At 49.6% G+C, this 27,006-nt stretch overlaps 1 protein-coding gene across 4 annotated transcripts in view; it reads left to right on the top strand.

Annotated features, from left to right (window-relative positions):
- Nucleotides 1–27,006, top strand: part of robo3 (roundabout, axon guidance receptor, homolog 3 (Drosophila)) — a 709,023-nt gene that overhangs the window by 508,850 nt on the left and 173,167 nt on the right. For all 4 annotated transcript variants that reach the window (XM_072486721.1, XM_072486718.1, XM_072486719.1 and 1 more), the window contains exon 7: nucleotides 25,588–25,712. In XM_072486721.1, the coding sequence (XP_072342822.1) occupies nucleotides 25,588–25,712 (125 nt within the window). The remainder of the gene's footprint in view (nucleotides 1–25,587; nucleotides 25,713–27,006) is intronic.

Genomic DNA, 27,006 nt, shown 5'->3' on the forward strand with positions numbered 1-27,006 from the left:
CCTTCTCATCAGACGCCGGGAGGGTGCTAGCACACAGCTGCACCTGTGATTCAATCTGCCGGATGATTTCCAGCGGTTCACTAGGCAATGTGATGGAGCGAGACAATGCATCAACGATGATGAGCTCCTTGCCAGGCGTGTACACTAAGTCAAAGTCGTACCTTCTGAGTTTGAGGAGGATGTGCTGCAACCGAGGCATCATGTCGTTCAGGTCCTTGTGGATAATGTGGACCAGAGGCCTATGATCCGTCTCAACAGTGAATGTCAGCAGGCCGTAGACATAGTCATGAAACTTGAAAATGCCAGTGAGAAGACCCAGGCATTCCTTCTCTATTTGCACATATCTTGTTTCGGTGGGTGTCATGGCCCTCGATGCGTAGGCTACCGGTGCCCAGGATGAAGTGTCATCACGTTGAAGCAGCACCGCACCGATGCCATCCTGGCTCGCAACTGTCGAGATCTTCGTCTCCCTGTCTGGGTCGAAAAATGCCAAGACGGGTGCAGTGGTGAGCTTGGCTTTCAGCTCCAACCATTCTGCCTGATGGGCCGCCTTCCACTCGAAGGCAGTGGACTTTTTCACCAGGTTTCGTAAGGCCGTGGTGTGTGAGGCCAGGTTTGGGATGAACTTGCCCAGAAATCGACCATGCCCAGGAAGTGCAACACCGCCTTCTTGGCTTCAGGGACCTTCATGGCTTTGATGGCCTTGACCTTGTCTGTGTCCGGGCGCATGGCCTGCTGAGAGATCTGGTCACCGAGGAACTTGAGTGTCAACACGCCAAAGCAACATTTGGACGTGTTCAGTTTCAGGCCATTGGCATGGACACAGCGGAATACCTGCTGGAGACGGGAAACATGCTCTTCAGGGGTCGTGGACCATATGATGATGTCATCCATGTACACACAAACCCCTTCAATGCCCTCCATCATCTGCTCCATGATGCGATGGAAGATCTCCGATGCCGAGACGATACCAAACAGCATGCGATTATAGCAGTTTCTGCCAAACGGTGTGTTGAAGGTGCAGAACTTCTGCTGGACTCATCCAGCTGGATTTGCCAAAATCCATGTGACGCATCTAACCTGGTGAAAAAACATGCGTGTGCCATCTCACTGGTGAGCTCCTCCCGCTTCGGGATGGGGTAGTGTTCACGCATTATATTCTTATTGAGATCCTTGGAATCAATGCAGGTGCGCAGGTCTCCCAAAGGCTTTCTAACACATAACATCGCGCTGAACCAGTCAGTCGGTTCGGTTACCTTGGAAATGATGCCTTGTTGCTGAAGATCCTTGAGCGGTGCCTTCAGGCGCTCCCTCAGCGGAGCTGGGACCCGGCGTGGTGCGTGGACCACTGGCTTGGCATCAGGTCGTAGCAGAATCTTGTATCGATATGGCAGCGTGCCCATCCCGTCGCACACATTCGGATACTGAGCGAGGATGTCGTCAATGCCAGCCTGAAGATCCACATTGGAGGATGTTGTTGTGTAAACCCGCTGCAAGAGGTTCAGCTGCTTGCAGGCCTGTGCGCCAAGCAGGGATGCCCTGTCTAGCTTGACAATTTCAAAATGTATCCGTGCATGGGTGCTCCGGTTGGAGACAAGTAGATGGCAGGATCCCAGTGCCGTGATGGCATTTCCGTTGTAGTCCAGGAGCCTGCAGGCTGCTGGAAGGACCTTGGGGGGCTTCTTGATGCGTTTGAAATCTGCCTGTGAGAGAAGGTTGGCAGAAGCACCTGTGTCCAGCTTAAACTGGATGGAGCAGTGGTTGAACTGCATCACCGCACGCCATTCGTCCGCAGAATCCACAGTGAGGATGGATTGAATTTGTGATGAGTTGGATGTGGCAAATTCACATTTGGTAATGATGCCCACACAGTAGGCGGTGTCCAGGCATTCTTCCTCTGGATCCATTGTGCTGCCAGGATCAGAATCCTGTAATCGTTGTTGCACACTCTGAACGCGCCGTCATCGGAATTGGGAGCGCTGGCAACTGACTGGTGGTGCAGACCTGCCCAAGGCTGCATAGTGGCCTGGCTTCCCGCAGTTTAAACATTGCCTGCCTCTTGCAGGGCAGTGTTTCTTTATGTGGGCGTTGCCACAGTTCGAGCACGTTATGACGTCGGCGTCCTGACATTCCGCGCGTCGTCGCATATGTGCAGTGTGGGTGTCGGCCGCTTCGTTATCCCGTTCGCATCGCGCATGCGTGGGGCCCTGGGAAAAGTGAGCGAAATGGCCGCTTTCATCAATGCTGAGGCGCTGCATCCGGGAGATGGCCTGCACACTCTCTGCCTCGTGGGAGGCAAGTTTCTCATTTTCAGCTGATTTGTACTGGGCATAGTGATTTTTGGCGTGCTCATGTACTGTGCATGTTTCAATCGCGACTGGCAGGGTCACATGCTTGATTTTCAGTAGATGCTCTCTCAGAGGATCAGAGTGAACTCCAAAAACGATTTGGTCTCTGATCATGGAGTCAGCAATATCACCAAAGTTGCAGGACAGCGCTAGCAGGCGGAGGTTAGTTAAGAAGGAGTTGAAAGATTCATCTTTACCTTGTAGACGCTGTTTGAATATGTAGCGCTCGGAGATTTCATTGGTGTCCACTTCACAGTGACGGTCAAAATTGCCCAGGATGGTCTGAAACTTTGTCTTGTCCTGGCCTTCAGTGAAATGAAAAGAGTTGAAGAGTTCGATGGCTTGATCACCCGCTATTGAGAGGTGAAGCGCGATCTTCTTTGCATCAGACGCACCCACGAGGTCTGAAACTTCGATGTACAGCAGAAACTTTTGCTTGAATATCCGCCAGTTGGCACTGAGATTGCCGGAGGTCCTGAGCTGGTGAGGAGCCTGAATCTTCTCCATGGTGCCGGGATACATTCGCTGGTTGTCACGGAACGGACTGAGGTAAACCACCTAGATTAAGCAGTCTCCTGGTAGCATGATGTGTTATGTACTCTGGGATAACACAGGCTGCAACTGGATGCAGCTTTAACCAAAAGATACTCCAGACCTTGAAGTTAGTTCAATCTGATTTATTGAACCAGTAGCACAGTTAGCACAGTTCTCTATGAGTTCAACTCTCTGCTACCCTAAGTGTGGTTACTCTGTCTGACTGAACCAGACTAGCTCTTAGCCATGTGCTGGAGGTGTGATACTGTAAATACACCCTGACTCACTCTGTAGATGTTCATCAGTGGAAAGAGGCAGAGTGTGAGTGCCTCGTGCCTTTCAGAGTGAGATACCACCCCTGAGTGTCCTGCCTGCTCATTGGTCATGTCCTGTTCTCTGTGTTCATTAGCTGCCTGTCTGTGCCCGTCTGTATATCATTGTCTGCATGTCTGCATATCATGACAACTCTTACAAGAGATGTACCTAAAATGAATTAGGCCCCTCAAGCCTGCTCCACCTTCAATAAAATCATGGCTGATCTGATTGTAACCTCAACACCACATTCCTGCCTATGCCCGATAACCTTTCATTCCCTTGTTAATCAAGGATCTATCTAGTTCAGCCTTAAATATATTCAAAGATTCTGGGTGCGATTCTCCCAAAAGGGAACAAAGTCGAGTAATGTTTAGCCACGTGTTTCCCAGCGTTCGCAGTGCCGAGAAACACATGGCTATTCAATGTGACTCGCGTTGTACAAGGGACCTGAATGGGGAAAGCCCGGCCGAGGCGACAGATTTTTTATTTTGTACAGTGTGGAGCTTCGCTTGCTGGAACTCCCCAGTGACGTCCCGACCCTCCGATGCCCCCAAAATGACAAAATGATTCTGGTTCCCCCCCCCCTCCCCCGCTGCCCGATCTTACTATGAGAGGGACCCCAGCCACCCCCTGCACGCCCTCCCAACACCCACGGCAGGCACCCTAGCTGGCACTGCCAGGGTGCCCAGGTGGCTCTAGTGCCAGGACAATACCCCATCTAGAGAGCATGCAGCTGGAGGCCTCCGATCTCATGTGAGACTCCCACAAGTGCTGTTCCGTCTGGTCCCTGCTTGTGGGGACCAGTGCTGAACAGCGCTCGCACGAGGTGTGGTAGTCACCACTAGCAGTATTATATGTATAACGGTAAGACACACATACTCGAGGTACATGGGTAAATCCCTGCCTGCTGGCTCCGCCCAGTAGGTGGCGTATAAATGTGTATGCTCGCCGGTGCTGCAGCCATTCTGGTTCCAGCTACAGGAGGCACAACATCTCTGCTCAATAAAGCCTCGATTATTTCACTACTCTTGTCTTTGTGGTAATTGATCGTGCATCAATTTTTTTTTTTTTTTAATTTCTAATTAAATTTAGAGTACCCAATTTTTTTTTTCCAATTAAGGGGCAATTTAGCGTGGCCAATCCACCTACCCTGCACATTTTTGGGTTGTGGGGGCGAAACCCACGCAAACATGGGGAAAATGTGCAAACTCCACACGGACAATGACCCAGAGCCGGGATCGAACCTGGGATCTCCTCAGCAGGGCTAACCCACTGCGCCACGTGCAGCAATTTATTGAGCAAAGGTTTTTTAAACAATGGATCTTCGCATCAAGCCTGATCGCCTGCAGCTGAGCCCTCAAGCAGACAACGCTATGTCTGCTTTTGACCACTGGCTAGCCTGCTTCGAAAGCTACCTCCGAATATTTGCTGAGGAACCCTCGGATGCGCAGGAGCTCCAAGTCCTTTATTCACGGGTGAGCCCTGACATTTTTCCTCTCATCCCGGATGCGCCCACTTACTCCGAAGCAATGGAGCTCCTGAAGGGACATTACGTTCAGCCAGTCAATCAACTATACGCCAGGCACTTCCTGTCGACGAGACAGCAACTCCCCGGTGAGTCCCTGGACGATTTCTGGCGTGCCCTGCACATCCTGGAGAGGAACTGTGACTGCCAGGCAGTTTCGGCAGTCCAGCACACAGAACTTTTAATCCAAGATGCTTTTGTTGCGGGCATGAAGTCTGCGTACGTCCACCAGCGCCTGTTGGAAGGGGGTATGCTTGATCTTGCGGGAATTAGGCAGCTCGCGAACTCGTTAACAGTGGCCTCTCGTAACGTCCAGTCGTATGCCCCCGACTGCACGGCACCCTCATGGGCATCGTGGGCCCCACCAGCTGCCGACGCCAGCTCACCGCAAGCCTGCGGCGCGCAGCAGCCAGCCAACCCTGGGGGGCCCAAATGCTATTTTTGCCGGCAGAACAAACACCCCCAGCAGCGCTGCCCGGCACGGAGCGCCACCTGCAACGGATGTGGAAAGAAGGGACACTTTGTTTCTGTTTGCCAGGCCCGGTGAGTCGCCACTTTTTCTAGGCCCAGCGTCCCTGCACCCCCCACGTGCGACCCAGGGGCGCTGCCATTTTCCTCCTCGCAAGCCACGTGCGGCCCGTGGGCACCGTCATCTTTGATGCCGCAAGCCACGTGCGGCCTGTGGGCGCCGCCATCTTTGATGCCACCCACCATGTGCGGCCCGTGGGCGCCACCATCTTCAGCGCCATTTTGGACGGCGCCTCAGGACCCTGGAAGCTCGTCTGGCCGTTCATCGCCTGCCGCTACCTCCACCACCGCTGACCAGTCCGGGGCCTTCCAGCATCTGCCGCAGCTCGCCTCAATCACCCTGGACCAGTCCTGGCCCCACAACCTTGCGACCGCAACAACAACGGTGAAAATCGATGGGCACGAGACGTCTTGCCTTTTTGACTCCAGGAGCACAGAGAGCTTCATCCACCCCACGACGGTAAGGCGCTGCTCCCTTGCGGTACACCCCATCACCCAGAAGATCTCCCTGGCCTCCGGATCCCATTCTGTGGAAATCCGGGGGTACTGCATCGCGACCCTCATCGTCCAAGGCGTAGAGTTTAGCAACTTCCGGCTCTACATCCTCCCCGACCTCTGCGCTGTCCTGTTACTTGGCCTGGTCTTCCAGGGCCGCCTCCAAAGCTTAACCTTAAAATTCGGCGGACCCCTACCACCCCTCACCATATGCGGCCTCACGACCCTTAAGGTCGATCCACCTTCCTTGTTTGCGAACCTCACCCCGGATTGCAAACCCGTCGCCACCAGGAGCAGACGGTACGGTGCCCAGGACAGGACCGTCATCAGGTCGGAGGTCCAACGGCTTCTGCAGGAAGGGGTCATTGAGGCCAGCAACAGCCCCTGGAGAGCCCAAGTGGTAGTAGGAAAGACTGGGGAGAAGCACAGGATGGTCATTGACTACAGTCAAACCATCAATCGGTACATGCAGCTCGACGCGTACCCCCTCCCACGCATTTCTGACATGGTCAATCAGGTTGCGCAGTATCGGGTCTTTTCCATAGTGGATCTGAAGTCCGCCTACCACCAGCTCCCCATCCGCCCGGAGGACTGCCAATACACTGCGTTCGAAACAGATGGTCGCCTTTATCAGTTCCTTAGGGTTCCCTTCGGCGTCACTAATGGGGTCTCGGTCTTCCAACGTGAGATGGACCGAATGGTTGACTGGTACGGACTGCGGGCCATCTTCCCGTACCTAGACAACGTCACCATCTGTGGCCACGATCAGCAGGACCACGACGCTAACCTCTTAAAATTCCTCCAGACCGCCAAACTCCTTAATCTCACATACAATAAGGAGAAATGTGTGTTCCGCACCAACCGCTTAGCCATCCTTGGCTATGTCGCGGAAAATGGAGTTCTAGGGCCCGACCCTGACTGCATGCGCCCCCTCATGGAACTCCCCCTCCCCCACTGCCCCAAGGCCCTGAAACGATGCCTGGGGGGTTTTCTCTTACTATGCCCAGTGGGTCCCGAACTATGCGGACATGGCCCGTCCACTCATTCAGTCCACAGTTTTTTCCCTGACGGCTGAGGCCCGCTCGGCCTTCAACCGCATAAAGGCAGACATCGCCAAGGCCTCGATGCACGCGGTCGACGAGTCCCTCCCCTTCCAGGTCGAGAGCGATGCATCGGACGTAGCTCTGGCCACCACCTTCAACCAAACAGGCAGGCCCGTGGCCTTCTTTTCCTGCACCCTCCATGCCTCTGAAATTCAGAACTCCTTTGTCGAAAAGGAGGCCCAAGCCATTGTGGAAGCTGTGCGGCATTGGAGGCATTACCTGGCCGGTAGGTGATTCACTCTCCTCACTGACCAACGGTCGGTTGCCTTCATGTTCAATAGTACACAACGTGGCAAGATCAAAAACGATAAGGTCTTGAGGTGGAGGATCGAGCTCTCCACCTATAATTACGAGATTTTGTATCGCTCCGGGAAGCTCAACGAGCCCCCTGATGCCCTATCCCGCGGTACATGTGCCAGTGATCAAGTGGACCAACTCCGGGCTCTCCACTATGACCTCTGCCACCTGGGGGTCACTCGGTTCTTCCATTTCATCAAGGCCCGCAACCTGCCCTACTCCATTGAGGAGGTCAGGACTCTCACCAGAGACTGCCAGGTCTGCGTGGAGTGCAAGCCGCACTTTTACCGGCCAGATCGAGCGCACCTGGTGAAGGCCTCCCGCCACTTTGAATGCCTCAGCACAGACTTCAAAGGGCCCCTCCCCTCCACTGACCGCAACACGTACTTCCTGAATGTGGTCGATGAGTACTCCCGGTTCCCTTTCGCCATCCCATGCCCCGATATGACTTCTGCCACGGTCATTAAAGCCCTCCACAGCATCTTCACACTGTTCGGTTTCAACACCTACGTCCACAGCGATCGGGGATCATCCTTTATGAGTGATGAGCTGCATCAGTTCCTGCTCAGCAACGGCATTGCCTCAAGCAGGACGACCAGCTACAACCCCCGGGGAAACAGACAGGTGGAGAGGGAGAACGGGATGATCTGGAAGGCCGTCCTGCTGGCCCTGCGATCTAAAGGTCTCCCGGTCTCCCGCTGGCAGGAGGTCCTCCCTGACGCGCTCCACTCCATCCAATCGCTCCTCTGCACCGCGACTAACGAAACCCCCCATGAACGTCTCTTTGCCTTCCCCAGGAAGTCCACCTCTGGGGTCTCGCTCCCAACATGGCTGACAGTTCCTGGACCCGTCCTCCTTCGCAAGCATGTGTGGACCCATAAGTCGGACCCTATGGTCGAAAGGGTCCACCTCCTACACGCGAACCCGCAGTACGTCTACGTGGCGCACCCCGACGGGCGCCAGGACACAGTCCCCCTCCGGGACCTGGCACACGCTGGATCCCCGCCCCCTCCCCCCCCCGGTTGCCTCATTCACCCCTGCGCCACTCACCCTCCCCCCAGCGAACCTCACCGCTGCCCCCGCCCCAGGAGGATCCATCCTCTCACTGGTTCCACTCAGGGGTGACGAAGACGAGGGTAATAGGCTCCCGGAGTCACAGGTGACCAAGTCGACGCCCACATCACCACCAGGACTGAGGTGATCGCAGAGGACTGTCAAGGCCCCCGACAGACTGAACTTGTAATTTTTTTCCACCATCACCGCCGGACTCTTTTTAACAGGGGGTGAATGTGGTAGTCACCACAAGCAGTATTATATGTATTACGGTCAGACACATATACTAGAAGTACATGGGTAAATCCCTGCCTGCTGGCTCCGCAAAGTAGGCGGCGTATAAAAGTGTGTGCTCGCCGGTGCTGCAGCCATTCTGGTAGCAGCTACAGGAGGCACAGCATCTTTGTGCAATAAAGCCTTGATTATTCCACTACTCTCATCTTTGTGGTAATTGATCGTGCACCACGAGGCCTCTGAGACAAAGGGGGTAAATCCCAATGCCTCGGGTACCTTGGGAATCTGCACATTAGAGTGAGGCTAGCTGCCTCGCTCTAATATGCAGATTTGCCAAAATGTGATCCTGCCCACAATGGGCGGGATTTACATTGTAACGTCACGCGAGATCGTGTTGACTCTCACGAGGCGTGGCGAGCCGGATAGATCCTGCGAGCGGGCTCTCCCAGGTTTCGTCAGCCACGCTGCACTAGGGCGAGCTGTGTTTCTGGTGCAGCGTGGCCGTTGGATCGCACCCTCTGCTTCTGCTGCCTTCTTGAGGAAGCACATTCCAGAGTCTCAAGACCCTCGGAGAAAGAAATTCTCCTCAACTCTGCCTTAAATGAGTGACCCGTTATTTTGAAACAGTGACCCCCCCCCAAGTTCCAGAATCTCCAACAAGAGGAAACATCCTCTCCACATCCACCCTGTCAACACCCCTCAGGATCTTTTAAGGATTTGGTCAAAACTGGAGTGGCCCAGGGCACAACACAGTAAGATAGATAGAGTGAATTCATGGATGGTAACACTGCTGGCCGTAGGCCCTGTCCCTTCAAGTTGAAAGATGATGCATAACAACAACAGGCATAGAACTGTGAAAATATGAACAAAGGACTGCATGGAAAAATAGGACTAAACAGCCTAATGGTAAACAGTGAAATCCTGACCTTTCGAAGCTCATTTTAGCTGTTCAAAGTCTGTGAGAGTATTCATTTTTTTGCAAAAATATACTTTATTCATAAAATATCTGAAAGAAACATTCCAAGACATTTTCATATTATCATAACAGGAAAGTGCAATGATATTCACATTTTCTCCAGAGATCAAGATGCGCTCTGAGGTGCTTCAATTCAGTTTTGAGATCATTACAAACATTTAAATATTTTAATTACAGAGAGTACAGTTCTGTTCAAATTATTTACATCGGTCATGTTGCACTCTGAGGTGCTTCAAGACAGTTACATGCAGTTAGGGTTAAGCACACAGTCCGAGGGGTTTTACACTGTTACCAGCACCTCGGTCTACATTTGCTAAAAGGACTTACACAGTGGTCTTTCCCCATTGCGACTTGGCAGCGGCTGCCCCAAGCTTGACTGCATCCCTCAGCACTTAGCTCTGGGCTTTGGAATGTGCCAGTCTGCAACACTCGATTGAGGGCAATTCTTTGCACTGGAAAAACAATAGGTTTCAGGCAGACCACAGAGCATCTGACACTGAGCTGATGATCCTCCAGCAGCATCTGTTGCTGTCTCAGTGTACATCGCTGGGAACAGCCATAGAGCTGAGTCCTGTGTCACAGAATGTCTCTGGATGAACCTTGACAAACATCACTGCATGTCTCTCCACACCGTCTTTGCAAAGGCACATTCCACAAGGAAGTATGCGACCATCTCTTCCACCACCACTCCCCCGCCCCCGCAACCGCTCCGAGAACAGCGTGTGGCAGCGCAGACCCCCTCGAAGACATGCAGACCACTGCATGATGGACTTGTGGTCATAGGTGTTTTTCTGAACAAACTTTTCCACAAGGGACAGGTGCTACGGCACGGTCCAACTACTTGGAGCGTTACATGGCAACGTGGCCAGACTCATCCTTCGCAAAACCAAGGACACAGAACCTCAGTACATAGTGACACTTGGTGTTTGCGTACCTACACACCGCTTGATGCAGCTGCACACAAAGCTGGCCATCAGGATGAGGGCAATATTGGGTATTTTTCTCCCTTCCTTAACCGGAGATTTGTACATGGTGTATTCATCCTAAAAGATACAATCTGATCTGACAGCACTGTCTGAATTCAAAGGGCACTCCTCCTCGTGTCACCTTAATTTCCTGCGCACCACATTCTAATCTTCCTTATCGTATTGTAACCATCTTTGACCAGAAATTGGAGTTGTTTTTGTCAACATGGAGGCCATTCTTGTTGTCAGTTTTTTCCTCTGGTTTCTTTGAAGTGGAGAAGGCTGTGAGACAATCTGGAATATTGATGATCAGTGACTCAGAGCTCCAGTACTGGCAGCTCATTCGCATTTTTATCAGATTGGGGCAGGTTCTTAACACAGCATGTTGAAATGTGAGAGGCAAGCGAGGTGATGTTGATGCCAGGAACCCCAAACCACTGTCGTCTCTCCCCCCCCCCCCGCCCCCTTGCGGGACCGAGCAGCTTTATTATTTTAGAGTGAGTTCAGTGCTCTGTTTTATATTATGGGAAAGCCTCCCCTGAATCATAATGTTAAAGCAAGGCATATGCAGCTTTGTGATGTTGTCATCCATTCGCTAGTGCCTGCCGTATATCTGATCTGGACTGAGAGATTCAGAACTCAGTCTCAGCAGCAAGCAAAATAAAGAGACAGGCTATTTCTGCTAGTGCCATTTTGGAAAATTACCTTCTTAATATGTAGCGCCATCACCCTCAAAGACTCCTGCCGCACCCAATTAATTTTGCACGTGACACACAATTTGAAACATCACAATGAAAGAGGCTTCATTTTCAGAAAGGACCAATGAAAGTCACAAGATTGTTTTTGGACGGGTAGAAAATTATGAGTTCCCCCTTGACTGAACTGTTAATATCTGTCATTGAATCCCTACAGTGCAGAAGGAGGCCATTTGGCCCATCGAATCTTCACCAACCCTTCGAAAGAGCACCCTCCCTAGGCCCACTCCCCCACCCTTTCCCCTAACCCCACCCAACTTCAGACAGGTGCTCAGGCTGGGACGTGTGACTTTCAAACGCTGCTCCTCGTGGTCCTCTCTGTGACATCAGTCCCTACTGGGAACTCAATATGAAGAAGCCTTTCAATTTTCAACGGGCTTGGAGGGTTCCCGACAGCATGGGGCTACCCCACAATGGGAAACCCCATTGACCAGCTGGAAAAATGAGACCCCCGACGGCGTGCTGAACCAGAAATCTGGCGCGGCGGGAAGCAGAATCCAGCTCATAATATTCTGAGGGGACTTGATAGGGTGTATGTCGGGGGGATGTTTCCTCTTGTGGGGAAATCAAAAACTAGGGGGGACTGTTTAAAAATAAAGGTCACCCCACTTAATGTGGAGACAAAGAGGATTTTCTTCTCTCAAAGGGTTATTAGTGTTTGGAATTCTCTTCCTCAGGGAGCAAAGAAGGTCGGGTCATTTAATATATTCAAGGCTTAGTTGATCTTTTTGATCTACAAGGGAGTCAGGGTGGGCAGGCAGGAAAGTAGTGTTCAGGCTACAATCAGTTGGGCCATAATCTTACTGAATGGCAGAGCAGGCTTGGTGGCCTGCTCCTGCTTCTATTTCTTATGTTCCTCTTTGATAGGAGGAGCTCCAGGCCTCGGACAAAGTTTGTGCTTAACACCGTCATGCTTCTTGACAATGGATCAAGCTTTCTGGTAGACTGTCGATGCAACATTTCTGTGTACATCATCCTCCCCCTTAGTGAAGGCTACCCCACTGCAGTCTTCATCTGAGCCTTCTACAGCAGAATTCATGTGTAATCTCGCCCTTTGGCAGGTCGGCACTGCACTCCCCTTTCCCCCTACATTGTAGGCAGACACCTCAAGCCTGATATCTCAACACTTACAGCTGGCGTCTCTGAGTTAACCCGAAAGCATGTGCAGCATTAGTACCCGAGCTGATGACTGCAAGTGACGGTGTCTCTTCATCACCGGTTTGTTCTTCATCTTCTGCTTCTAGCTCCTTTACCACTGCCTGGCCTGGCCTGGCCTGGCCGACTTGTTGCTCTGGGATATCTGGAATAGTATATGCTTACACAAGCTTCAGCTTGTAAATTGTCATAACCCCCACGAAGACCACGGGGAAACCATTATTGATCTTCCCATGGGACACGTGGGAATACAAACTTCCCAGATAGGGGGCGGAGGCCACCTGACAGGGGCTGGTTATGTATTGATATAAAAGTTGGCCGAAAGCAGGGCCTAGAGAGATTAGTCCTCCCAGCAAGGATTGTACTGGGATCGAGATGCTGCTTCACGCAACAATGTTCAATCTTCGCCTGATTCCACAAATTACTAAATAAATTAAAGGAGATGGTGGGATGATGGGGAAGTGGGATGGCTGTTTAGGCATATCAGCATCTTAGATGGTTTCAGCTCCTCCAACTCCCCCAACCCCATAGACCATGGCCTCTGTCACAGCTGGTCCATTATGAGCGGAGCTCCTCCCTGCAGCTATTGTTGCACCCAGGCAGAGTCCCTAAGTCTGTGTACAGCGCTGGACTGATTAGAGTAGAATAAATAATTTTAGAGTGCCAATTCATTTTTTTCCAATTACGGAGCAATTTAGCATGGCCAATCCACCTACCGTGCACATCTTTGGGTTGTGGGGGCGAAACCCATGCAAACACGGGGAGAATGTGCAAACTCCACACGGACAAGTGACCCAGAGCCAGGATCAAACCTGGGACCTTGGCGCCGTGAGACAGCAGTGCTACCCACTGTGCCACCGTGCTGCCTCTGGACTGATTAGTTACCCACCCTGCTGCTCTCCCTTTCCTAACCTCGCTTTTTGTAAAGGTGACCGAGGGACAGAATGGGGCTGGGAACTGACAAGCCAGCTGACAGGGCTATATCGGGCTAAAAATAAAAGCCATACACGTTCAGGAGTCCTGGTGCAGAGTTGCTCAGGAATGCGGGCTCATGGATTGAGCTGCGAATTAATTCAGGACCTACTGAAATAACTGGAATATTATTGCAATCGGTTTAGGGAAACTCATTATTCAAGCGGGCAAAGTTATTTTGAGTGAGTAAAATTAGGTTGGTGCAGATGTACGACGGAATGCATGCCCATCATGAAGTGTACATCCATGACTTATAAACTTTGAGAAACTCCACATCCCACTGCCAACTCAAGCCCCAACATAGCCGGTTCTGAGTTTTGACTTGCTCCAGTGCTTCCTTCCCCTGTACATCTTAAGCAAGATGTTTAGGATTTTAAATGGATATAGTTAGCCACGTTTTCTGGGCTGCCTCAGCACAACAAAGGGTACAGTTTATTCAACGTGAGGGTAATAGCTGTCGAAGCAGCAAGCCACTTCTGAAACCGACACAATTAGAAATTTACGCCAATGTGCCATTCCTCTTATCCACCAAGGCGAGGTCGGGTTTAATCTATATTGATATGCCAGTCTCCTGGGCCTGATGCTGCACGACGTGACTCAGCACAGGCCAGAGACTGACTCTGGGCCCTGGTCATTAGGTGTCCCTGTGCAGAGAATATCATCTGAAGGGTTCCTGAACCATGTTTCTTGTTAACAGATATAATCAGAGTGGACTCCCATCTGTCTGCCAGCATCTTTCACATAATTAATCTGCCTATACAACCATCAGCAATGTCCTCAGGTACTAATTTAGGTATTGGGCAGCAAATAACACAGGGATGTTAATTGCACTTTGTAACCACACACAGCAACTCGATACCATTATTCACAGAGTGGGATTTGTTTTGAGTTGCAGGAGCAGGATTTTTGAATGCCCAGAGGATCCTGACTCAAAGAGGGACTATCTTCAAATCTATAGCTTCATTAACCCAAAGGCCTCTGCTGATCAGCATTACAATCCAACACCTGACACTGCGGTACATCCTCTCCCTATCTGCCACCACTCAGCTGACACACATAGAGGCTCATTGTTTGCCACACTCTTCAAGTGACTGTGGGTGCGGCGATGTGCGATAATCCGTTTGGATGGTATCTGTGAGACGTTCCTTTTTTTATATCAAGCAGTGTCATTTTTTTTGCACAAACAAAAGTAATTGCGGAGAGAATGAGGACATGGCCCCACCTCTGGAACAGGTATCACCAGAGGAAAGGCTGTTGGGAGCTCAAAGTAAATCCATTTTGAAGCACAAAGTACATTGATGGCCTTTTGCTCATTTCTTGCATTAATGCAGGCTTGAATGAAGATTCTGTTGATAATATGAAGGGTCCACGGCCAGAATGAGATGTGGCTCTGTATTAAGAGGCTGCTTTGAATTCACATTTATACATGTGGTGTAGAATAAAGCTATAAATGCTGCAGATCTGTCAGGAAACAGTTCCATTATATAAATGATTTGTCGAGTTCTCACTCCAGCCATTCCAGACCAGCCCCAAATGAGAACTCTGCAACAGAGTGACATTTTAATTACCCGGACGCAACCGTCCCTCTGACAACTCTTGGGTAAATTCCCAATTTATGCCAAATTAGCAACAGTTTAGTATTCTGGTGCCACATGACTAGGAGCTGAGTTAGCATTGAACCCAAATAATTTCGCTTTGGACCCTTATTGCTGTCAGAGGCAGGAACCAATCCATTCTCCCAACTGGATCAGACCCAGGTGCCAAGTGTGAAAGGACAGTGTACTCACCCACTTTGCTGGAAAACTCTAAAAGAGGCACTGGCAGTTTTATCACTTGACAAAGTTGCCCTTTGTAAAACATGCGGTGCTATGGTGGAATTAGCAACAATAAAAGAGGTCTTCCGCATTCTGCCCTCTGAACTTCATTCCATCCAAAGCTCAGCCGGCTGTGTCCTAACTCACACCATGGCCCACTCCCCCCCCCCCATACCTGTTGATTGGCTTCCCAGTCAAGCAAGGCCACAATTACAATTCTTGGTCAAAGTTTTAAGTCCCCACCAGTGGGTTTGAAGGTGGGGGGGGGGGGGGTGCTGAGGGGGTGGGGGAGGGGGGGAGGGACTCATCAATACAGCATGTGACCTGCTGATAATCCTCACTGGAGCAAGATGCAGCGTTGGAGGATTGCTAATGTTGTACCTGTTTTAAAAACTGGACCAAGGGACAGACTGGAAAATTTCAGGACACCATAGTGGGCAAATTATTATATCAATTCTGGGATCCAGGATAAACTGTCACTCAGAAAGGAATGGTGTAATCGAAGACAGTCAGCATGGATTTGTTATGGCAAGATCGTATCTGAGTCATTGAATTTTTTGAGGAGGTAACAAAGAGAGAGGGTGGTGGATTTGATATAGTCTGCATGGAATTTAGTGAGGTTTTTGATAAGGTCTCACATGGCAGACTGGTTACCCTCTCACCCTTACTTGTCTTTCATTTTATGGGGATGATGGAGGATTTGGGTGGCCTGTTTGCCCTTGGGACTATTGAGGCTATTAAGTGACCACTTAAATACCTCATCCTGTCCCCACCACTATTTCACCCGCGGAGGGCAGGAGGCCCTTGTCAAGCAGGTAGGCTGGTAACTTTAGCTGCATGGACTGGTGTTGGGCAAGAGAGGAGATACCTATTTTGGGGGTCCCCTGTACCCATCAGTGGTATTTCACCCAAGGTAATACCATCCTTTAACCTTCCCCCACCAGTCTCTCAAACCCAACTGCCAACCCCCTCACTCCCCTCCCTGACAACCAAGCGTCTCCAATACCCAAGACTTACCTTCACTCCAGTTTCCATTAGTTCCTCTTCTTCAGGGACTGACTGTAATTTAAACAATGGCCACCGCTCAGACCTGGCGCTGTTCTGACTATAGAGCTGACAACCAATTGGATTGGCCAGGAACTCTCTAAAATGAGACTTCCTCCCCGGATTGGAGTGGAAGTCTCACCATTAGCCAATTTGCCGGATGGGGCAGTCAGTACGCATCCCAGCAGCAGGCCATGGGGTGAGAGGCAGGGCCCCCCATCCCCAACCCCTCTCCACCCTGCTCCCCCTCACCCCCACCATACTCTCCACTCCCCACAATGGTGGCCTGGCCACTGAATCTAATTTGCAATTAAAGGTTTGCCATAGTTGGAGACCGGGGCCAGCATGCTCTGTTTCCCGTCGCTAAGTTTGGGTGGAGAGTCCCATGGCGGTGCAAATTCAGGATCTGTGCTGGGCAGCAAGCCAGTTGTAATTCTCCGTGCCCACCCCGCTGACCCAGCGGGATCATGCAAAAAGCTATTTTGCATATCATTGGTGGGCAGGACACACCATTCACCAGCCAGCTGGGATGCTCCACGAGTCCCACTGACATGAATTGGTGCAAGCATTGAGGAGTGTTAACCTGGCAGGTTGCAGTCCGAGGGGTGACAAGCTGGTAAGTACCCTCCTAAGAATTGCCACCAGGGTGCTGAGGGGGGCTCTTCTCGGGAGGTGGAGGTCAGAAGTCTTGTGCTAGGCTGGTGGGGCTCAGGTCTGGGATGGGCCTCCTTTGGCTGCTCTCCCCACTTACAGCCTTTAAACCCACTAAACAGTCACTCAGTAAGTTTTCCCATAATAAAGTGAAATATGCTCATCTGTACTCCTATACCATTCAGACAGTCACTCATTGGGTGGGATTCTCCGTCCCATCAAACCCGTTTTCTGGTGCGCCGCGCTCCTGCTGGCAGCGGGATACTCCGTCCTGCCAGCCAGCCAATGGGGTTTCCCATTTTGGGCACCCCCACGCCAACGGGAAATCTGCTGCATGGCGCTGCCGGTGAAGGGGAGGATCCTGCTGATGGAGAATCCAGCCTTTATGTTCTCTCGCCGTAGGAGAATTGCTTTTGGTTTACATTCCCCCTGGGAGTGCAAATCGGGAAGCAATTCAGTATCCCTTGCCATGCAAATTAATGTATGGCGAGTAAAATGAGGGATTCCCAAGGGAATCCCACTATTGGGCTGCCATTTTGAGCAGGTGGCCCGATAGCAAAGTCTCACGACTGGCCAACTCTGCCCGCACTGCAAATCAGTCCCCCACTGCCACCCCCCACACCGCAAATCAGCCACCCACCCCCCACACTTCAAAGCAGCCCCCTCACCCCCAAATTGCCTGGGTACCCCCCTTCCCCCAAGTACGGGGTGAGCCACCCTGCCCCCTCCAGGGACTCCCTTAATAGGGAGACCCCACCCCCCAGGGACCAGCTTAAAAAGAAGATACCCTCCAGGGACCCCTTCAATTGGGAGACTCCCCCCCCCCTCCCCCCCCAAGGGCCCCATTCATTTTCAAATGGGGCCCCAATCTCCCAACCCCCCAACTGGACCCCCGGAACCCCCGACACCTTAACTCACCTATAAGGGTGTCCTTGGACCACTCCCCCCCCCCCCCCCCATACCCCATCTCATACTGGCTGGACACCCCCCCCGCCCCAATCCCTGGTGTGTGCAAAATGCTAGCTTGGCACCCAGGAAGTGTTCCTGCCAATCTGGCACTGCCACTTGGGCACCCTGGCAATGTCAGGGCAGGACCCAGGTGCCACTGTCAGGGTTCCCAGATGGCACTGCAAAGGTGCCAGGCTGGCAGTGCCAAGGAACCCAGGTGGCACCAGCAGTGCCAGAGTGCCACCCTGCCCAGAGGCCAGCCACCCAGCGGCCTCCGACCGCCTGGGAGACACCCTCAAGTGCCATTGCATCTGGTCCACTTTTGTGAGGTTGCCTGGTTGGGGTCCCGATAGCAAGGTTGAACGATGCCGGGTGGCCGTTCGATCCAGTACCAGCATGGTTAAGCGGGTTTTTAAGCTCACTTAACCGTGAGAGACTGAGTCCCAATCATTTTGGATGGGATTCCTATCACGATGTCTCACGAGATCTGGTTAGATCTCACGGGACGTAACAACTGTCTGAATTCCAGAAGAGGCCTCTCCAGGGATCTACCAGATGTTTCCAGTTCTGATTCCGGCAGGATGCCGGTAAACCGTGTCCAAAGTTTTCTTATAACTAAAAGTGATCCCGCCTGAACCCCTAAACCCTTTCAAAAGTCTATCGGTATGCTAAGTTTAAAGGTCTGTGATACTTTTAAAGTGGTTGAAACCTTTGAAGTAGTTTTACACAGTCAATTTCATTGTCCTTTGAAGTATTGAAGGCACATTTATGGCTAGGTAGCTGCATGCTTTGAACTGGATTTTTTACATTGAAATTCACACTCCATTACCTGCTAAAAGCAACGTGATTAGCAGCTCAATGGAACGTCAAAGCAATGAATCAGATTGTTTATTTTCATAGCTCTGCAGGATCCACTAGGTCAGGGTAGCAGCTGTCTCTTTAACCGCAGGGGGGGATCTGGGGCTTGAGATGGGGGAATGAGGAGGGGCTGAAGGGGGGGCTGAATGGGGGCTCTGGAAGTGGCAGTGGGGGGGGGGCTTACCAGTGATTGGTGTGGGGTGGTGCCCTGCCTGCAATCCGTGGTTGTGGGGGACACTACAGCAGTTAATTGATATCAAAGCACCCTTTAAAAAGGGCGCTCTGATCTCAGTGGTGTGGGACCTGTCTTTAGAGTTTAGCCCCCCCCCCCTCACAGTTGCATTGCAGATTCTGGCTTGCCATTGAATGGTTCAGGGAAGCCAATTTTGAAAACAATTTCTTCAAAGCACCCACTCGGTCTCCGGAGCAGGGTGTCTCCATATTGAATCTCCCTCTTGCTTACTTTCCATTGCAGCCAGCTGTTCCTTTCGAGCTGGTAGTCTGATTGGTCCTCCAGCTTCAAGCGCCCCCTGCCATCCTTGGACAGAGAATCTGTCTCCATGTTAATTAAAGGAATGCCCCGAGAAAATCCTCATGAGTGACCCAGCGACATGCTTGAGGTCAGAATCAGGAAACAGCGCTGACCTCTGTTTCCTGCCATGGATTGCAACAGAAAATCCAGCCCTTTGTCTCTGCTTATCACTCTGAATCTATCTCTATATATATAATTGTCTATGGCTGTATGTCCATCTGTGTACACGAGTCTGTCTAATTCTATTTCCCTGTGAGTAAGTTGTCTCTCTGTGTTTGTGTGTTTCTGTGTATATGTGCGTCTCTCTGTGAGCAACCTTTAGTTTTGTGTGTGTGTATATGTGTGTGTTTCTTCTTGGAACTATCTCTTGTTTGGAATTCTATAGAGAAACTCCATTAACCAATTTAAGTTGCTTACCACCAGCTGCTGTGTGCATTGTACAGTCACTTTAAATTAATCTGTTAGCAAATCAATTCACATCTAAAGCTTCTAAGACCCTCCAGGCAGGCACTTAAAATTCACAAAGCTTCAAAATACACTTGCAAGACAGTGGCCATATCTGCAGTGGAGTTCAACAGACTGAATAGATCATAAGATCTATTATTTTGGACACTGCTCAAATCCTGGCCGTTTGAGTACCCTTCGTTATTATGTGGCTCCCTGCTACAAGTGTCAACTGTGCTTCAGTGGGAGCATACTTGTCTCTGAGTCAGTATGTGGGTTGAGGTCCCACACCATGTGCGAAATCTTGTTGAGGTGTCGAGGATCTTGCCCGCCTGCTGAAAAACTGGCGATGAACTCACGCTGCCTCTCATTGGAAAGGCCCCCCAAACTGTGTGCCGATCAGTGTTGGGGCCAGCTTTACGGGCCTTTCCCTGGAATGAAGGACCTGGGGACCGAAGTCTTGCCAACTGAGATTTGCTGGTCAATCAGTGGCTGGCAGTTCCTGTGCTCAGCAGGTCACTGGGGAGACCATGGCTGCTGCTGGAAGGGCAGTTTACCAGACTCTCAGGTTCGTCAAGCGACCCAGGCTACAGGTAAGTAATGTAGACAAGGCTGGGAGGGGAATTTGGTTTAATAGGGTGGGGTTCACAGGGAGTGAAGTGCAGTGGGCTTCATCAGCAAGGGCAGTGGGGTGGCTCTTAGCAGGCCTCACCACCCCCATTCCTGATTTCCGTTTCCTCCATCAGGCACTGAGTGCCTTCAATCAAGGGAACCTATCCCCTCCACCACCAGAGGTGACAAGATGGCCGCACCACTGTGGTGATACACCACTGTACCTCCCTACCATTGTACATAGTATATAATAGTTGTGCGTAACGTGGCCCTGTAATACTGTGTATTGTACTGTAACTCTGCAGAGGTTCGGTCACTGGTAGGTAACCCGACCTGGCCACGGAGAGCTCCGCCTTAGCCACTCCCCCAGGAGTCAGTATAAGAACCTCTTCTGGGACAGCCCCCATTCTGTCTGGGGTCGTCTGTGTCGGGTAAGCCTCCCATGTAGTATATTAAAGCCTGAGTTAAAGTCTCACATGTCTTTGTGGTTCTTGACGCTTAGCGCATCAACCACTTTACCTGTCCTGCACGCCACATGGCGACGTGCACACCCGCAACTGGGTTAATAACAGTGGCAGGTGGTTGAGGGCCTTAATTAGTCACTAAGTGGCCACTTAAGAGCCTTTAATTGGCGACGGGGCACAAGATCGACCATGGGCGTTCTCGACCAGAAGCTATTTCTGGAGGAACTAGGAAGACGGTGGGGTACTGGTACGCCACTATCCTGCCTAATTAAATGCCCTTCCTGTCTCCAAGCTTGAAACCAGCAAGAACAGAAGGTTCTGGCCCCTGGACCTGAGCTCAAAATCTAGGCTGACACTCCAGCAAAGAGTGAGGGCGTGGTACTATTGATGTGCTGCTTTGAGGAGTTTAATCGAGGCTACTTCTGCCCTGACAGGTGGATGTAAAATACTCAATGGCACTATTTTGAAGAAGAACAGGGGAGTTCTTCCTGTGGACGAGCCCAATATTTCTCTCTCAGCCAACTTCACTATACACAGATTATCTGACTTTTATCAGTGTGTATTCTGATGGAGTTCATTGTGCACAAAATGGCTCCTACATTATAACTTCACTTCAAAAGTACTCAGATGACAGTAAAGCATTTGGAGACATCCTGCGATTGTGAAAGGCTCTGAAGAAATGGCAATCTTTCTTTCTTTATATTTGCACTTTACCCTTTTGCAAGGTAAGTTTCACAGGTATAAAGTGTTCTGAATGCCCGTCTGTGAAAATCTGTCCCAAACATTTTTATTTAAACATCTTGCTTTCATTCCTATTTGTAATTGTTCCTTGTTGGGTGCCATCATCTTAATATTGAACACTTTTAAAGGCTTTTCTCTGGAAGCCTCTAGTGTTGAGTTGATGGATTAAAGCCTTTTCATTCAAGGACATTTCTCAGGAGCAGGCTCCTCATTACAGGGCTGCAGGTCCTGTCATTTCTATTCAGCAGACGTTTACATCCAGCTCGAAAGCTATAATCTCAGGGAAGGCCAGATGTCAATATCTTTCAGCACCTTTACTGTGGGAAGCTCTGCTCGTTCAAAGGTATATTGAACTGCTTTGTCTGCGTGTTGCATTTAGTATGACAGGCTAATAAAGAAATCCCTCTCATATCTTCTTATTTATGCCTTTCCCTTCACACTCTGTCATATTTCAGCCTACATAATGTACTGTTTTCCGAACAGGAGGGCTGATAGGAAGATCAGCACTCTATAAATTTCTTTTTTTTTATTAGCTTCAAGGATAATTCTGAGGACTCGTTCTATTGGGTTCATATCCTTTGATTTTTATTACCTCAATCTTCTCTCCTTAACTCAACCCTGTTTCCCAGGCCTCCCGTCCCACCCCGGAAGTCTGGCACTGATTCTTTGAAGTCCTGTTTGGGAAAGTTCAGAGTTGTCAAATGATCTCTGTGTCCTTGGCAAGTGGCCACTCTTCATGTTAGAGCTGAGATGCTGAATACCGACATGCTATGTGGCCTGTCCTCACCTGAACTCCACACAGCACAAACATATACACACACTAACAACATACAAACACACACCAGCACCATATAAGCACACACTAATGCCATTCAAATACATACCAACACCAGACAGATACAAATGTTAATCCAACTAGCATACAACGACACAGGTCATAATCGCACACCAACACCACATGTACATACTCAAACATGCCACAGACACACACCTGTTGTGATCAGGTGAGGAGGGTTGAATGGGCCCCTCTCTTTTCCCACTCCTCGTTTGACCGCAACAGGTTTGTTTTAAAAAAAGGAAGTGCCTGTCAATTCAGTGGTTGTTTAACTGTTTTCGTGCTGTGACAGCAAAAGCCACAAGACATTTTTGTTTCCTTGTATGTTTTTATGAAGGAAAGAAATTGTATTTATTGTTCTTCATATCAGTTCTAAATAAACTAAGGCAAAAAGCTCCAACTCTCACACACATTCTTTCAAAGGTTCTCACACACAGATGCATGCACACAGATGCACACACACATGCATGCACATAGATGCCGCAAACAGCCGCACGCACATAGATGCACGCACACAGAGACGCGTGCACAGACAGAGATAAAGATACACACACACACAGATGATACACACACAGACATGCGCGCACACACACACACAGATAGAGATACACACACACATATAGATGACACACACACAAATGCACACGCAAGTTAAAAAGTGGGAAAAAGAGGAAGGATAGATTAAGCAGATGATTCTGCTGTAATGATTCTGCTGTATACAGATTTATCCAGTTGAGAAACACAGCCTTTCTGGAGAAAAACTGAGAGGAGAGAGAGTGGCCAGGAGTCAATCTGTAACCAAACTAAAAACCCCGTGACTCTGAAAACATTTCAGTGAGATTAGATCCAATCACCACCTGTTATTGGGCAGAGCCCAGCCTTTTAGGCCAATTCATTGGCTACCAGCCAAATCAATCAAACCGAGACCTCACTGATACCGACCAGTCAGCAATCACCAATTTAAATCCACACAGCCTTCTGGATTCTTCTGTTTGAATTAAAGGTACAGGCCACTTACAGGCCACTTAAGGTTTAAAAGTCACAAGTCCATCGATCGTCCATGGATCAAAAATGTACGGGAAAAAATAAAAGAAGGGGAAAAAGAGGGAATAAACAGATAGGACTCCTAGACTCCTTTTTAAAATAAATTTAGAGTACCCAATCAATTTTTTTCCAATTAAGGGGCAATTTAGCATGGCAAATCCACCTACCCTGCACATCTTTGAGTTGTGGGGATGGGACCCATGTAGACACTGGGAGAATGTGCAATCTCCACACAGACAGTGACCCAGGGCCGGGATTGAACCAGGGTCTTCTGCGCCATGAGACAGCAGTGTTTTTAAAAAATAAATTTAGAGTACCCAATTGATGTTTTCCAATTAAGGGGCAATTTAGCGTGGCCAATCTACCTACCCTGCACATCTTTGGGTTGTGGGGGCGAAACCCACCCAACCATGGGGAGAATGTGCAAACTCCACACAGGCAATGACCCAGAGCCGGGATTGAACCTGGGACCTCGGCACCGTGAGACAACAGGGCTAACCCACTGCGCCACCGTGCTGCCCACGAGACAGCAGTGCTAACCACTGCGCCACCATGCCGTCCTTAGTAACTCAATAAAAGGAAACAGAAGAATAACTCATTACAAAGTATTTTTCTCTAGATTTCTATAGAGTTAATAAACTCAATAGTTCAATCCATGTGTGGAATTGTAGATGGTGAGCTTGTGGGCAATCTTATAACTCATAGAAGACGAAGATATCAGTGAGCTTTGAATGATTCATCATTCTGTGACAAAAACAGCAACTTAAATTCTCATCATCTAGCATCTTGGTCGGTTTAGCTCAGTTGGCTGGACAGCTGGTTCGTGTTGCAGAGCGAGGTCAACAGCGCAGGCTCAATTCCCGTACCAGCTGAGGTTACCAACCTTGCCCTTGCCTGAAGTGTGGTGATCCTATGTTAAATCACCACCAGTCAGCTCCCCCCCTCAAAGATGAAAGCAGCCTTTTGTCATCTGGGACAGTGACGACATTTTACTTTACCTACTACTATGTCAAGTAATTACTGTACTATTATATTTACGTTGTAAAAATGCATGGGACAGATTTTCCTCGAGTTAAGTTGTCACATGGGATGGGCTTGAGGAATCTCTAATGAGAGGAAATAAATTTAGGATTAAGCCCCACCCCAGTTCCTGCTCATTAATTTAGATCGATGGAATTATGGACAGTGTCTGATACAGGCATGTACTTTCCCACTCCCCGATTAATTCCAGTAAACTCTACCAACTGATTATTTGGCGGCACAGTAGCACAGTGGGCAGCACTGTTGATTCACAGCTTCAGGATCCCAGGTTCGATTGCGGCTTGGGTCACTGTCTGTGTGGAGTCTGCACGTTCTCCCCGTGTCTGCGTGGGTTTCCTCCGGGTGCTCTGGCTTCCTCCCATAACTCCCGAGAGATGTGCTGTTAGGTGAATCGGATATTCTGAATTCTCCCTCAATGTGGCGACTAGGGGCTTTTCATAGTAACTCATTGCAGTGTTAATGTAAGCCTACTTGTGACAATAAAAATTATTATTATTATTTAAACTCAGACTAAAAGAGAAAAGCCTGCCCCTTTGTACTTCTGATTGAATGCTCTGATTGCTGGGAGTCCAAATTAATCATGGTTACATTGTGGGATGGTTGGTACGTCAGTAATGACAAGTCAAAGGAAACGTGTGCAGGACCTTGCATACACACAAAAACATACTATCACTGACTTAGTCATCTGGATTGAAGTCACACAGGAATTTCGACAGGGTTATCCCACTTGCCTGTCACAACTTTGACGTAGAGCTGGCAGAATCCCCAAAGAGGCAGCACTGAGAGTCTGTCTGTGGAGGAGATCAGTGCAGGTCACTGCACCGCTGGCCTGTACAATGCAGACTAAGATTCTGTGTATGCCAGGCAGTTGTGCAAATGCCACATTAGTAAAGTCAGGGTGAAGTGACCTAGTGAAAATCCCTGAGCCCCCTCGTGGAAAGATGTCTTTTCCCCATCAATGCGAGAAAGTTGTGGCACACTTTCAGCAGAATCAAATTTAGCCTCAAAGACATACATTTGCCAAACGTTCATTAAAACTTTCGCTTTAAGACATAAAACTGCTGGACGTGTATTGGGATGTTGATAGCATTCTTACAAAGGAAAAATACTTGAAGGTCACAAGAACATTTAATGGTGAATAAAGCCTCATCTCTGCCTTTTTAATCTGTAGGAAACCTCTTTGAACTCAGCACCCTGGGAATGATCTGACTGAAATCTTCACTCGTTGCACAGGCCAGGCTTCAGTTGCCAGAGTTTCGTTTTTTTTTCAAAGTAATGCTTTTTTCTTTCTATGCCTTCTGTAGTGCCGCCGCAGATCGTCGTAAGGCCTCGGGATCAGATCGTCGCTCAGGGCCGCTCCGTGACCTTCCTCTGTGAGACCAAGGGAAACCCTCCACCAGCTGTTTTTTGGCAAAAGGAGGGAAGCCAGGTGGGAATTGCCACAGTTACACAGCCACAGTAACAGAAACTCAAGCTTACGGCACTGCTCCCCGCGAGAATCGAATCCGAGGTCTTTCCGAGGGGCGGGCGTGGGGTCGTGGAGGTGGAAACTGAGCAGGAGCACATCACATTTAATTCAGGCCTTTTACCCGGTGGGCTAGGTAGTTCAACCATTTCAGCGTGCATTAAAACGTGAAAAGAGAAAATGCTGGAAATACTCCGTGGGTGAGACAGCTTCTGTGGAGACAGAAACTGTTAAGATTTCAGGTCCAGGCAAATAGTCAGAGCAGAGTGGTCTGGGAAGAAGTTTTTATCTACATCTAACTGCCCTAACGTGAGCACGTTGCAATTGATGCTGATCCTGGCTACCTGAAATAGCAGAGTATCCCACTCCTCAGCACAGAGATCCCTCTTCTTCGATGAGCTAATAAAATGACAAGTGGCATACTTACAAACAGGGCAACTCTTCCTGTGAGTTTCTTTGCTTGCAAACAATAAAGGTCATTTTAAGCTATCCTAAGCTTTAGCGTGCAGAGACTGCCTTCCTGGGCTTTCAAGTGCCTTTCAGGAGCTGTTGGACTTTCACATGAGTGATCCTGTTAAGAATTTGAGTAGAGAAAGTGCCTGGGCAAATACTGCTCTACAGAGCAGTTACTGTAACTGCAAGGCCCTAAGCCCCTGGGACATGGTCTCTGGGGTTAACTGTTACATTTAGACAATGAAGATGTTACTTTATTAAGCTAGCCCAGCCGCTAGATGTATCCTGTTGCTGTTAATATGATCATTCCCAGTATTTCGATGAAGCAACTTTTAAAGAATGAAATCCAGAGTCTTTTCCCCATTTTACTACTGGGACTCTTCCTCTCATGACCTTGGAACTTTGACCGTTCACCCTGCTCTTCACTCCTTTACGATTATCTGAAGCGTTAAGCATTCTAGGAGCTTGATCCTTCTGATATTTCGAAATATAAATTTCATCAGAAAATTATCCTCGAAATATCTGCATATAGAATTCCGAATCTTGGCCATTCTGTCATTGGAAGTGGAGCTCTGGCACAAAGGCAGGAATGACCTCTGCACGCAGAACCACTTAGATCCTGGAGGATGCCTGCACTTTTCCTTTCTTTATTCTTTCACGGTATACAGATATTGTCAACAAGGCCAACATTTGTTCCCCATCCCTAATTGGCCTTGAACTGAGTGGCTTGCTAGACCATTTCAGAGAAGGTAGCTAAGAGGCAACCACATTGCTGTGGGTCTAGAATCACATGCATTAGCCTGGG

Source organism: Scyliorhinus torazame, chromosome 21 (assembly GCF_047496885.1).
Source record: "Scyliorhinus torazame isolate Kashiwa2021f chromosome 21, sScyTor2.1, whole genome shotgun sequence".
In the NCBI taxonomy this organism is placed as follows: domain Eukaryota; kingdom Metazoa; phylum Chordata; class Chondrichthyes; order Carcharhiniformes; family Scyliorhinidae; genus Scyliorhinus; species Scyliorhinus torazame.